Here is a 13334-nt window from a genome sequence, read left to right on the forward strand (position 1 = left end):
GCTGAATACAAACAGACACCAAACTATATCGATTTCCGATTCTAAATTGTACTTGTGATCACTTTAAAATCTGTGTAACATTTACCGTTCACATCATGATGATGCAGTTTTATGTTGGTCATTATAATTCCTCCACCTCTCAGCAACGGGAAAAAAACAAAAACAAGAACACACTGTTACAATTAAAAAAATAGTTGGAAAGAAGAGAGTCAAAATGCACAAGAAGAGAGTCGGGTTTATTTACCCCTGCGATGGTTACTATCTCATTAAATCTGTCATTTAGTAAACATGTTACTACAGTACAGTAAAGTACAAAATTATATGAAATAGTACATTGATATCAGCTTGTATTTGTTGTAATAGTGGTTAGCCAGCATATAGATAAAATACCACAGAGTTTGTTATTGTTATGCTTTCTTTCCTTTTTGTTTTGTTTTTATTTAAACTGAACCATTAAGTTTAATGCCTTTCTCAGACCCAACCTGCCTTATCTTTTAAATAGTTTCCGTTTGAAGCAAAGATCAACTTTCTTGAAAAACTTATTTTTGGCAACTGGTGCAAATTAGATCCACATGAAAGTGAATGTGTTTATATTTACCCGGCAAATTATTAATGTCAACAATTTCTTACTGCTAAAGGAAGCTACCATTACCACACTTTGAGAACTTAGGTCTAAATTAAATACTGTAGATACAATGAAGGCTCCAGCATAATAACATTCTTTAACTTACATGCAAACCTTTTTTTTTTTTTTTAAAAAAGCACGGTATATTCATCTTAACTAATTACTATAAAACTGTCAAGTGATTGTGTTGAATGCATTCCTTGTCTGTGTGAACAAAACAAAAGTAAACCATACAATGAAGCAGCTGTATGCTATAAAGCTCACTGAGACTGTAAGCCGGTTGGTTGTGTACACATTTTGTCTTCAATTCACAGTGTGAGTGCCACGCTGATAATGCAGGAAGTGCTCTTAGGTCTGGAGCACTGACGTAATATTGTTGTTGACCAGGTAAAGAGCTTGTAGGGGAACGCTTACTCGCACACATATTACAAATTTATTATATTATTACAAGCACAACTCTGAATACTAAAAACTTAGGTTTTAAAACATCTTCTTCGCATATGTTAACACATCTGCAAGCTACAGCACCTTGCAAAAGTATCATTGCTCCTGGGACGCTTTCACATTTTGCTAAGCTATAGCAGTATCCATGTATTTCATTGAGGTTCTTTGAAACATACATATACGATGTTGTGTATAATTGTGATGTTACAGACAAAATGACACAAGGCTTTTATCACTTTGAAGATATCCATACGGTGATGCTACTTTCTTCTTGTGGGTATGCTTCTCTCAGAAGATGGACAGAGATGGAGGTAAGGTGGAGAAAAGGCTGTAAACGGCTGCCTGGGGGGAAACTTCTCCTGCCAGCAGGAAAAGGACCATGAATATACAGACAGAGCTACAATGGAATGGTCTCGATCAAAGCATCTTAATCTTTGAATCGGCTTGTTGAAGTTAAGATCTTAATCTGGCTGACAATATTTGGCAAAACCTCAAAATTAATGTTCACACACAAGCTCTATTCAGTCTGATTCTTTCTTTCAGTCTGATTTTCTTTGAAGAATTGGAAACAATTTTGTTTTTCAAATATGCAAAGTGCCTAGAGACCTATCCTCAAATGACCTGGTGCTGTGATTACAGTGAATGGTGGTTGTGAATAATTTTAAGACATGCAAATACGTTTGCAAGGAACTTTAAAAGTGGGGCTGGTCCTCTTCATTTACTCCCTCCGCACAGCAGGCATTCTGTCAATTTATCTGCACCCTTCGGAGGGCTTTGATGGGCCATCTGCAGCGTTTGGTCAGCAATCACAGGGGAACAAAAACAAAACAATAGTGGTATACCCACCACATCGCCATTGTCATTTGAAACAATCCCGCACCACCGATCCACCAGGGACAAACAATACTGGAAAAGGAAACAGATACAGACCCACTTCCTGGCCCAGCAGTTAAATTTAGATACAAGTCAAAGCCTTTTTGGTTTGTTTTGCTTGAATTAGATAAATTCTCATTTGAAGGGCACGGTGCCTGAACGGGGGATTGTTATGGATACAGACAAATCCGTTCTTTTGCATTGTTTGAATGGATGTCAAGGGAAACAAAAGGAGTTGGCACATGTCTGCCTTTTCCCCAAATGAGCTGAGCATAAACAAGAAATCATAGAAAGAAACCCCACTGCAATGCCACGGAGCACGAGCTCTAACGCGAGTCGAGAATACAGATATTATATAACTTTCCTGAACGTGCCCGCCCCGCAGCTGCTATTTTAAGGTCTGTTAGGTCTTTGCTGATCAGTGCGGATGTGAAAGTTTGACTTTTGTTAGGTGATATCATGCCGGTACGAAAGAGAGTTCTCAAGGACACAGTTGTGCTTTGGAATTTGTTGCCTAATCAGGAAGGCCTTCAAGAGATCAGTAAAACTTTTAAGTTGTACAGCATGTAGAAAGAATGACAGCTATGTCTGTCCCTAGATTGCCCTGCTTTTATTCTGTTTTTATTTTCCTATGCTTTAAGCATGTAAAGCATGTAGTGCTTCCTTGTACTGAAATGTGCTATACAAATAAATTTGCCTTGCCTAGATTCCCTTTCAAAATCAACAGTTCCTTTAACTTTTTATGATTGCGATTTATTATATCACAAACACCTCAGTGTATCTTATCAGGACTTTAAGTGACAAGCTAACTCAAATCATTGCACAATTATGAAATTTAAAGGAGCATGATTATTTTATATCCAATTCATCTATACATACAAATGGGTTATCCTCTCTTTACTGAAGTTGCCTTCATAGGCTCCATTAGTCAGTTCATGATTTGGGACAAATCCTCTGGGCATGCGTGGGGGTGTGACATGCTGCGCACTCTCGTTAGCAAGAGAACATAGGCTAACTTGAATAGTTACAGCTTTCTTACCTCAGAAGACATTACACCTCTGCTGTTACAGTGGCAGAAGCTTTTCCTCTCCTCCCATGCATGTGACACCAAGTTGAAATGGTGTCATTTCATCTTGTTGCCAGAGGGGGCAGACATCTGCAAAAATCCTGGAACTTACACTATGCTCCTTTAAGGAAAGTAATAAAGAAATTATGCGAGCACAATACAGCCCAGTTCTGGAAAATAATACAACATCTGATAATAGAAACAATATACCAAGTGTTCATGGAATCTGAAGAAGGAAAGTTTGCAACACAACTGTAAATCTACCGTCCACCTAAACTGGCACTACAGGTACGGGGATCATTGCCCAGAAAAACAGTCTTGAGACCTAGTAATTCTGGAAGAAATTACTCCTGAAAGCTAGCCATAAGAAGTGCTGTTTGCCACATGCCATAGAGCGGACACTTTATACATGTGGAAGAAGTTTTATTTAAATAACTCCAATTCACAACACATTTCCTCTCAAGGCACTTCACAAAGTCAATTCAATCAAGTCATACTGACGGATTGGCCAAAAAGTTTTTAATCTAGGGGAACCCAGCAGATTGCATCAAGTCATTGATTGCAGCATTCCCTCCTCCTGGACAAGCATATAGCCACAATGGAGAGTCGCCTGCGTTGCCATTGACGTAGCCAGCAATACCTCATACCGAGCAAGCATGTAGCGACAGTGGAGAGGAAAAATTCCCATTTAAAGGGAAGAAACCTCCAGCCGAACCAGACTGAGCGTGAATGGCCATGGGCAGGACAATAACTTATTGCCAGAGCTACAATGGAACGGTTTCTCAGCAAGTATGTTCATGTGTTAGAATGGCCCAATCAAAGAGCAAACCCAGAACCTCACTGAGAGACTTAAAAATATATGTTCACACATTCTTCCCTTCAAATCTTACTGATCTTAAGCATTTTGCAAAAAAAAAAAAAAGAACAAAAAATATATCTGGTAGAGATTTAATGCAAAGAAGTTGAAGTTGTAATTGCAACAAAGTGTGGCCCTAAAAACTATAGACCTGTAAATGCTGAAAGAAAGTGCCCTCAATACATTTTTCTATATTCTTTTTTTTCAACCATGAATTTTACTTCCACTTAAAGTTCTGCTAGAATTAACACATTCTCCAAAGAAAAGGGCTGGATGAGCTTTACTCATGTTTGACGGATAGATTGAGGAAATACACTAACGCTGACTCCGATAATGTCAGGAAGTGGAGCCACGGTGGCGTCTGAAGTCAGGCATTCCCTGCTTGACAGTTGGGAAGCAATTTATGGATACTTGCAGATAAATTAGCAATTTGTTTTTTTTTTTTGCAATTTTGTTTGCATGTTTTTCAAAGTTTCAGGAAACTTGATGTTTTATTTTGTTAAGCCCTCCAATACATTTTTGCCCTTAATGGTTGCGTTGATGAAGGGAAACAGTCTAGACATAACAGATAATCAAAGCAATGATTGCTGTAAAGCTTTATTAATGTCCCATTGTTCTGAAAGAGGAACCCAGCCTGTTGTAGTCCCTCCACTTGGGTTTGAAGTTCCTAAGAATTGTCAATGGCAAAGCAGATAATCAAGAGTCGCTGCAGTCGACCTGAAAATTACTGAACAGGAGTGAAGTGTTTAGTCTGTGGAAAGAATAGAAGAGTGCATTGTGTTTTCTTTTTTTTTTTTTTCTGGCTTGTAATCTATAAGTACAGATGATGCAAAAAGCTCCTCACAGATCTTTTGTTGGCTTCGGCTGGCAGCGGCAGGTCACCGTCTGCAATGTGTTCCTTGACCTCTCAGGCTTTTCGCTGAAAACACAGGCGCAGACACATGCGCCCACAATGGAAAACAGAGATAACAGAACCGCTTGCAAATGCCAGCAGAGTTCGGTGGCACCAGACCCTGAACTTAGTCATTATTTTCTCAGCGGTGCTCACCAGTTCACCCCCAACATGGGCGTGCAATAAAAACACGTTCCTCTCTAAAGGCTGGGACGTTGCCTCCCTATCATTAGTGACAAATATGCGGTAACACGGGGGAATATAAACTATTTAGCTGTTTGTTCTCATTTTTCTTTGACTTTGCTGACAGTTCAAGCCGTACTTGATCGAGGTTCACATAAATTTTCGATTAACCCCCATTTCCTGCCGTGGAATACCGCTCATCATAAGACCATTTGGTACTGGAGGTGCCGTACTGCGGAAAAGAAATATCACTACATTGCATCAGATCACAAGCAGGAACTTTTGTTGAAGCTGCTGACTTTTGGGTTTTATCAGTTGCTCGACATGAAAGAATAAGCATTAACGGCGAGGCTTCTCCAGGGGAAATTAAATAGAGCACATAGTGCTGTCCCAGCTTGTACGAGCTGATGCTGCTGTATGAGTGATGCCCTCTTTTCAGTGCAAAGCCATAACCCCGTGATTAGAAAACAAACATTAAATCAAAGTTATTTCCCCCCACTGGTTTCCTTGGCAAGCTGCACTGATGATATCATGAAATACTCTTCCATATCTTTGCATTTGTATTATTCATCCCGCTGACAAGAGGGATTCATTTTCTCTGTGTTGTTACAATGCTTGGATGGCACAAAGTTTATTGTTGGACAAAGAAACAATGGTTTCCCCAAATAGAAATCTCATTCTGCTTGTGAAGTGAAAGGGAATCAAAGCATGTCGTACACAAGAGAGCAGCTTGAACCGTATAAGTGAATGAATTGTGCAATATTGTGTTCCTTAGACTTTATTATGAACTGATGACATAATCAATAATGGCTAATTGTTTACTTTCCTAAAAAATAATAAATAATATGACAAGGATTGCTTCACAATGCCACAAAAATACATTCAACTACATTTATTCAAATGCCCTCTTCACTCCTCCCCATTGAATTTGTACATTTCTGTACCGCTTTTCATCCATTCAATGTGCAATTACTATATTCTAGTTCCATACTGCAAAAGTAAAATCCTTTTGTCACATTTTGTCACTTTGCAACCTTAAAGTTATATGTATTGCATTGGGATTTTATGTAACAGCAAGCCGCAATGATGCTTAACTGTAAAGTTAAAGGGTACATATTATGCAAAATCCACTTTTTAGCCCTTAAATAAATATTGTATTCTTAGAGTCTCGATAAATGCCGACAATTTGGATGTAGCCTGTCCCGACGCTGCATAGATATCTTTATATCTTTTGGGGTCATATTTTTCAAGCCATTCAGTATTCTCTATTCCTCATTGTGTTTTTTAAACAATTACTTCACAGTATTTGCTGTAAAGCTGCTAAACAAGGTCATGGAGGTCCGACTTACTAACTTTTCAACCCTGCAGTTTTTTTTCTCAGTGATTTTGAAGTCAAAGCTGCAGGATGCCAAAGCTACAAGTGAATAATCAAAAATTTTTGGTTGTTAATTTCACAGTGACCCTACATACTACAGAAATGGCCCATCGGGTTGGGGTGGAACGCTCTAGGGCCTGAAGGGGGGTTGGGTGTGAAGTGCCTCCCTTAGATTTAAAGAGGCAGCACCAAACCAATTGCTCTCAGATGCACCTCACAACAAGGGTAAAAAGGGGCAACATGGGGGTAAATTAACAAGGAATTCGGACCAAGGCATTGCAGTTCCACCTAATATAGGCAACAACTAAATGATTTCAATGTCAAAAAGAAGACCTAAAAAAAACATTGTATGTACCCTTTAAAGGAAACCCTGAACACACCACCCAAATGTTAAAAAGCTGGTGACAATAGTGTCACGTTGCAGGCATGCTTTTCCTTTTAGGAAATAGATGAAGCAAAACACAGGTCAATCCTGGGGGACAACCTGCGAGATGCTGTAAAAGACTTCTGAGACCTGGGCAAACACACAGACAGATGTACAATAGTATTGTTTAGATCAAAGCATAGCCATGCGTTAGAAAGTTTAGTAACAACTCAGCAGAGTTGTTACTAAACTTATGTCATCAGTTCAAATGCACAAATGCACACCAAACTTTTTTAGTTTCTGATGTGCAGACGTTTAGAAAATGATGCGCTATGCTGGTGAAATTCATGCCCACAACATGACACTACCACCACCTTGTTTCACTGTTGGGATGGTCTGTTCAGGGTAATGACATTTATCCATCATTTGGTCAAATCAATAAAATCCCAGCATTGAAGTTTGTGGCTGTTACGCAACAACATGTAAAACTGTTTATTTTCGGAAGGCACTGCAGCTACTGCTCGTTGAAGTGCCCCAGCCATGAGTTTACATTAATGAGCAAGAGCTTTCATCCAGAGGCCAGTCCCTCTGCTCTCTATAGCTCAAATGCTAAGGTCACTTTAAATAGCATTCTATCCCACAAATTCCAGCTTTTGGCTTTGGCTCCTTCCCACCGCCTCTTGCTTTCCATGGCCACATCTCCAACTTTTGATTGACCAGAACTCACTGGGTGAAAGGAAACAAGCGTATTGTGTGTGTGCATGCATGCGTGCCTGCATCCGCGCAGCAATTATCCTTCTGGGAACCGAGCAGGATCCAGAGCCCAGTGCATTCCACAGAGAGCACGAATCCATTAGGAGGCAACAAAGTTCCAGAAGACTCTTGGGCTTACAGTGCAAATCTCGGGGGAATATGTTTAAATTTAAATTTCCTTGCATAAACACTCAGTAGCTCCCTCTGCTTATGTTTTCTTTCCACATCGCGCTGCCATTAGGAAGGCATCTCATGACTTGAATCTCGTTATGGAGTCACATTTTCCGCCTTTGGCAGCGGGTTCTCCAAATGTTTCATTTTGAATAGATTTGTTTATCAAAATAAATAATAAAATCACCAAATGTCTGTCTGCCCCTGAGGCACGGAGTTCACAGTGCAGCGGTTGTTGTGCTTTCCTTCAAACTGCGTGCTCCTCTTCGTTAAGTGTCACGTGCAGGAAACCAAAAGAGCACTCAAAGCTGATATCAAACATAGTGCTTCTGGTTTGTATGTTCCTTCTGGGGACATTTCAGATGTCTGCCAGTTTGATGGGAATGTTTTGTGTGACTGCATCGTTTGGAACGTGTTTGTCCTGTGGATTCCGTGCAGTTTGTATAGCTTGGAGGAAAGTTGTCCCCTGTCTCTCCTGTTTCCCTGATCACCTCTATTACTGAATCTGCGTAGCTTTCACAGGGGTTACCAGGTAATTTCACCTCCCCACCCTGGGAGGGGACACTGATGTTCCTTCCAGTGATAAAAGTCTGGGACACCTCTAATTGGAGTGCTGGGGTTCCTTGTACCTGCTCAGCTCGAGGTAGGTGGTCCTTATGCCTGTTCTTCAGCCGGTAGGAAAGAGCTAGCATCAATAGGTGGATGAGTTCAATAAAGTTGAGTAGAAGGGAAATGCCAGCTATCGCCTGAGTGTAGATGGTGAAGATGGTCTTCTCCGTGGGCCGAGAGACAAAGCAGTCCACAGTATGGGGACACGGGGATCTTGTGCATTCAAACCTGGCTGCAATGAAGAAGCCATCGTAGAGGAACCAAAGTCCGGCGATAAATCCAGCCTCCAGGATGACTTTTAGCAGGATGCTAAAAGCATATGCCCTCAGAAGGCTCCCTTTCAGTTTTGGAGTCTCAGGAGACGCTTTTGACATTCCCACAACTCTGTCCTTCCTCTTTCTGTTCTGCATTGTATTTAGTCCTCCTCGTATCCTCCCTCCCATTCACAATGTCACTTTTTGCACTCCCGCTTTCACCTTTGCCCTCTTTCGTTTTTGGGTCCTTTCCACCTTTGATAGCCACATATCCAAAATAGAAGATGGTCGGAGTGGAGACAAAGATGACCTGGAGGACAAAGTAGCGGAAGTGAGATATGGGGAAGGCTTTGTCATAGCACACGGCCGTGCAACCGGGTTGCTTCGTGTTGCAGACGAAGTCAGCTTGCTCGTCGTCCCACGCCGATTCAGCCGCCGTTCCCAGGACCAGCATGCGAAACAGGAAGAGCACAGTGATCCAGACCCGGCCAACAGCAGTTGAGTACTCTTGGCCCTCCTCCAACAGGTGTTCCAGGAAAGACCAGTCAGCTCTGGACATCCTCTGCTCCTGAGAAGGATAGATTAAAGACAGAAGTCAGTGGGGCACATGAGAATGTTAAAATTGACCTAGAAACTATAACTGGGGGAGTGGTGGCCTAGCAGGGTGCTTGGGTCCTGGGAAGGGTGCAAATTCCCTGCTTTGAGTCCCACAGACTGCTACTCTGGGTCCCTGCTCCAGACCCTTCGTCCCAGAGTGCTCGCTGAGCATTGCACATTGGCAGCCCACAGCACTGCTCCCTAAGGGATGGGTTAAATGCAGAAGACACATTTTATTGAAGTGTTCAAAGGCGCAATAACAAATAAAGAGGATTAGAGATGAAAGATAAGCAAACATATCATCTTTATTGTAGTGCGACCACACATTACCTTCATCCTTTAAAAGGCTCACAAACTGTTTGAAAGGCATATAAAAGTCATGCGGTGACAAAACAAAATGTTCACTTTTCATACCTCAAAAACTGAGAATCCCCTCATTAACAAAACCCCTGAACTTGGCACAAGTTAGGATAAATATAGAACAACCTACACAACATTCTACAGCACTTCATACTGGTGTAACGTTCAAAGACGACAAAGCATACGGTCAGTAATGGGCATACAACCTGAAACAGTATTTTTTAGGTTAAAATTAGAAGATGAAAAACAGCAACAAAATTATCAGTTTTTTGGATGTATTTAACTGGTGAAAATACAACCTGCAAAAACAGAACTAAAAATAAGTAACATTTTCTTTAAATGAGTGTATTTGTCCTTGATTTGAGCAGGTAAATAAGATGATTTGCCAATAGAATACGATTTTCCCACTTAAAATAGGAACAATTCATCTCCATCATCTTATTTCAAGTGCAGGATGTCTAATGATCTTATTTTAGGGGCAAAAATACTCATTCCATTGGCAGATAATCTTATATAATGGCTCAAATCAAGGACGAATAGACTAACTTTAAGAACATTTTACTTGTTTTTAGATCCGTTATTGTAGTGCATTAGAATTAGAATTAGAGTTGCAGTTGGTCTGAAAACACCACATGTGGCAAAGGAAATTTTCCATTGGGATATTTATTCTCAAAGAGGTTCTAAAATTGGCCCACTGTCTCCTGTTTGGTTCTTTCCAGTTTATTCTTTGGGGGGGGGGGGGGCGTCCTTAAAAACATCGACGGTGAAAGCTTTTTTCGGCCTAATTTCAGAGTGGAACAGATGAAATTAGATTAAGCTATTAGGTATAAGTGGACAATCTCCTAAATACCAGATGTGTTGCATCTATTGATGCAGTTTTATTTCATTCCATATGCCGCTACACAGCTACACTGTGACGGCTGGCTTCAATGCATGGCTAAAACCCTAATTGGTACGTTTTATTTTCATTGTAGAATTATCACAGGGCTGTTGTAATTTTCAAACAAAAAATGGTGGGTGGTTTAATCATATAAGAAACTAAATAGCTAATTTTCTCCAACCTTTTGAGTATAATGGTTTCTTCTTTACAAAAGAGCATGTGTATTTGGCTACAGCGCCTTATTAGTTCTTCCATGAGCTCACACTGTTCTCAGGGAGTCTGGCCCCTCATCATCGAGACGCAAGAAGCAAAGCTTCCATACACTAAAGCTGGCTAAACTGAAAACATATGGCACTAAACTTAGCATTTTATTTGAAAAGAAAAAATAGGCTGTGCTGCAACTGTTTACGACAAAACCTTTGAGAATCGGTCCAAACTGCTTTTACAGAACAAACTGCAACCATTTGTGCGTTTGGTGAGTCAGCCAATAACGGCGATAATGTGTTGCACAGAGTATTGTAAATGAATTCAATAAAGTATTGTCTCCTGATCTGTGAGAATGTTAGGGAATGGAGGATGTTGGACATTGTTGAATGACACAGCAGCTTGCAACACACACACACACACACACTTACACACACATACACACACACGCACGCACACACGCACACACACGTGTCTGAGTAAACATCCTGTGTGGGGGAGTTGAGATTTTGCTGTGATGCTTGTCTATTTGTTTATGCTATTAATGTTTTTTATGTTGTTTCTTCCTTCTCAGGGAAGAAATTACTCTCTGTGTGCGAAAATAAAAACTCCTCTGACAGGATGAGAAGACAATGGACTGTCAAGGAGCTCAGATATGATAATGCTGTAATAACTGTTCTGTTTTTAATCTGCTTTTGAGAAAATTGCCATGTGGAGCTCGCTGACAAAGTACCTGGAGTTGGCTGGTGTGGGATCCTGACAGTATAATAAGCTTAAAAAAAATCAAAAAAAAAAATCACAGTATTATGACTAAATAATTTCCTCAGTGGTATAGCGTGCTAATTCCATTCGGTATGGGGGAGCTGGGTTTGTCAGGAATAATGTCAGGTGGAAATGCTCTGCCAGGTCTGTGTTCAATCTGTCATGAATTGCTGTGGTGAACCCTGAATAAGGGAGCACATGAATGTATTTGAACTTAAATGAACTATCTCCAAAGAAAATTACATTTTCTTTCCCGACATAAGCTACACTGAGAAGATAGTAGCATTCGCTAAGCTAGCTGACAAGCAGCGTGTAGCAGCAGGTAGAGGAAGTGCAAACAGGCATGGTCCATCTATCCTCTCCTCCCTGGAGCACTTTCTGTGGCATTTAAATAAAATAACTTTAAGCTGAAGACACGATAACGCAGAAAGTTTCTCAAGTTCAGATCTCTATTTCAAAAAAAAAAAAAAAAAACTCCAGACCCCCTGATCCTAGATACTGTTGAATGCCGAGAGGCAATCGTTCAAATGCACAATTGTGGCATGGTAGGGAGCGGTGAGCCACAGCGGCATTGCTGAGGTCGTTGCTTTGTAATAACACATTAACACACAGCACGATAAACAGTTCCTCCAACAAAACAACTAATAAAAAAGTGTTGAAAATGTGACCCAGCTGCTTCTACTAACTGCTGCTAAGTTTTGGGCCGTATAAAGTAGGATAGTTGGTGATACAGTAGTCGACAGATGTCAGTATACATAGAAGTAACAACCCTAGTCACCATAGCAGAAATAAGGGCATACACCCCTAGATGCCACCAAAAACCCGTATTTCATTATTACAACTGTTTGTGGCCAAACTCTGGTTACTTTAAATGATGCAGTAGTTTGTGGGAATGGTACATTTGGACATGTACTTCAGCGTAATAAAGCTGCTCAGACACGAAGTGGAATTTACAATGTCACTGGCTAAATTCTATTTATTTATTTACATATCTTTGGAGGCCAAGTTAAACTTTCGGTCTCTCCAGTACTATCTTTGGTGTCTCAGTTAAAGGACTTTAAACCGTATCAATGGGATGACAAAAAGTTTAGAAGTTTTGAAAGCACAACTTTTTAAAAACGTTTGTCTACTACTCTATGCCGAAATATGCTAAGTCGTTAAACTGGATTGAATAAAAGTCAAGTTTCGCTCAATCGTAATATTACCAGAATAACAGCTAAGAGCCTGATTGAAATCAATTGACAGAAGCAACAACTGAGGGATAAAAACAAAACAAAAAAAACACATCAACAGTCAAAACTGTTAAACTTTAGACTGAGCTCTATGGAAACTTTAACATTTCATAATGTTATTGAAATAGTCACTGTAATAGTTAACATTATCAAATAATTAAAACCATTAAACGGATATTTGTATCCAACAAAAGTCATTAAAACGCTGAAATGAAACTTTAACCAGCTACTGCACACATTTTCATTGACTCATTCACAAGAAATGAGAGTTCTCAATGTCATAATGTTCTCATATTTCAAGCCACGTTTTATTTCTTGTCCAGGTGAACCTTCCTACCTTTCTCTTTCTTAAAGTGGGTGATGCCTCCACACAGTCTCCAGTCCCTCAGCTTGCTCTTCAATGTCAATCCCCTTCAACGCAATGTGCGCAAAGATCCGCTGTAATCGGAAAAAGTGGAGAAAACTTTCCCATAACTGCGTCTCTTCCCTTCTCCTCCCGGGCCCTCCCTCAGGAACCCCGTCCAGGAAACGTGATGCATAAACTCTGAGCGGTTCTGGGTAACTGCGCTCCGACGCTCTGAGCTGTAACCGTGTTTATTGGAGGGAGGCAGTGCATTAATTGCGCGACGGAGAAAGCCGCATTCTGCGCTTTGGTTAACTTTTAGGGGGGGTTGGGTGTGACTGGGGAAGAGCTAGAAGCACGAGTCAAGGCAAAAAAAAAAAAAAAAAAAAAATCAGTGTAAAAATAAATAAAACTAATCAACATATTTCAGCAATTGTTTTTTTTATTTTTTACAGTTTTTGACTTAAATATATGGCTTTTAGGATAATTGT

The 13334-nt window shown here is 40.3% G+C and overlaps 1 protein-coding gene across 1 annotated transcript; it reads right to left on the bottom strand.

Annotated features, from left to right (window-relative positions):
• Window positions 1–7151: 7151 nt before the first annotated feature.
• On the bottom strand, window positions 7152–13097 carry cx39.4 (connexin 39.4). Its single transcript, XM_012850674.3, is given in 3 exon segments — window positions 7152–8583; window positions 8585–9033; window positions 12838–13097. Coding segments are annotated over 2 exon segments (1107 nt in total). The 5' UTR covers window positions 9025–9033; window positions 12838–13097; the 3' UTR covers window positions 7152–7916.
• Between the last annotated feature and the right edge of the window lie 237 nt (window positions 13098–13334).

This window comes from Fundulus heteroclitus, chromosome 13 (genome assembly GCF_011125445.2).
Source record: "Fundulus heteroclitus isolate FHET01 chromosome 13, MU-UCD_Fhet_4.1, whole genome shotgun sequence".
In the NCBI taxonomy this organism is placed as follows: Eukaryota; Metazoa; Chordata; class Actinopteri; order Cyprinodontiformes; family Fundulidae; genus Fundulus; species Fundulus heteroclitus.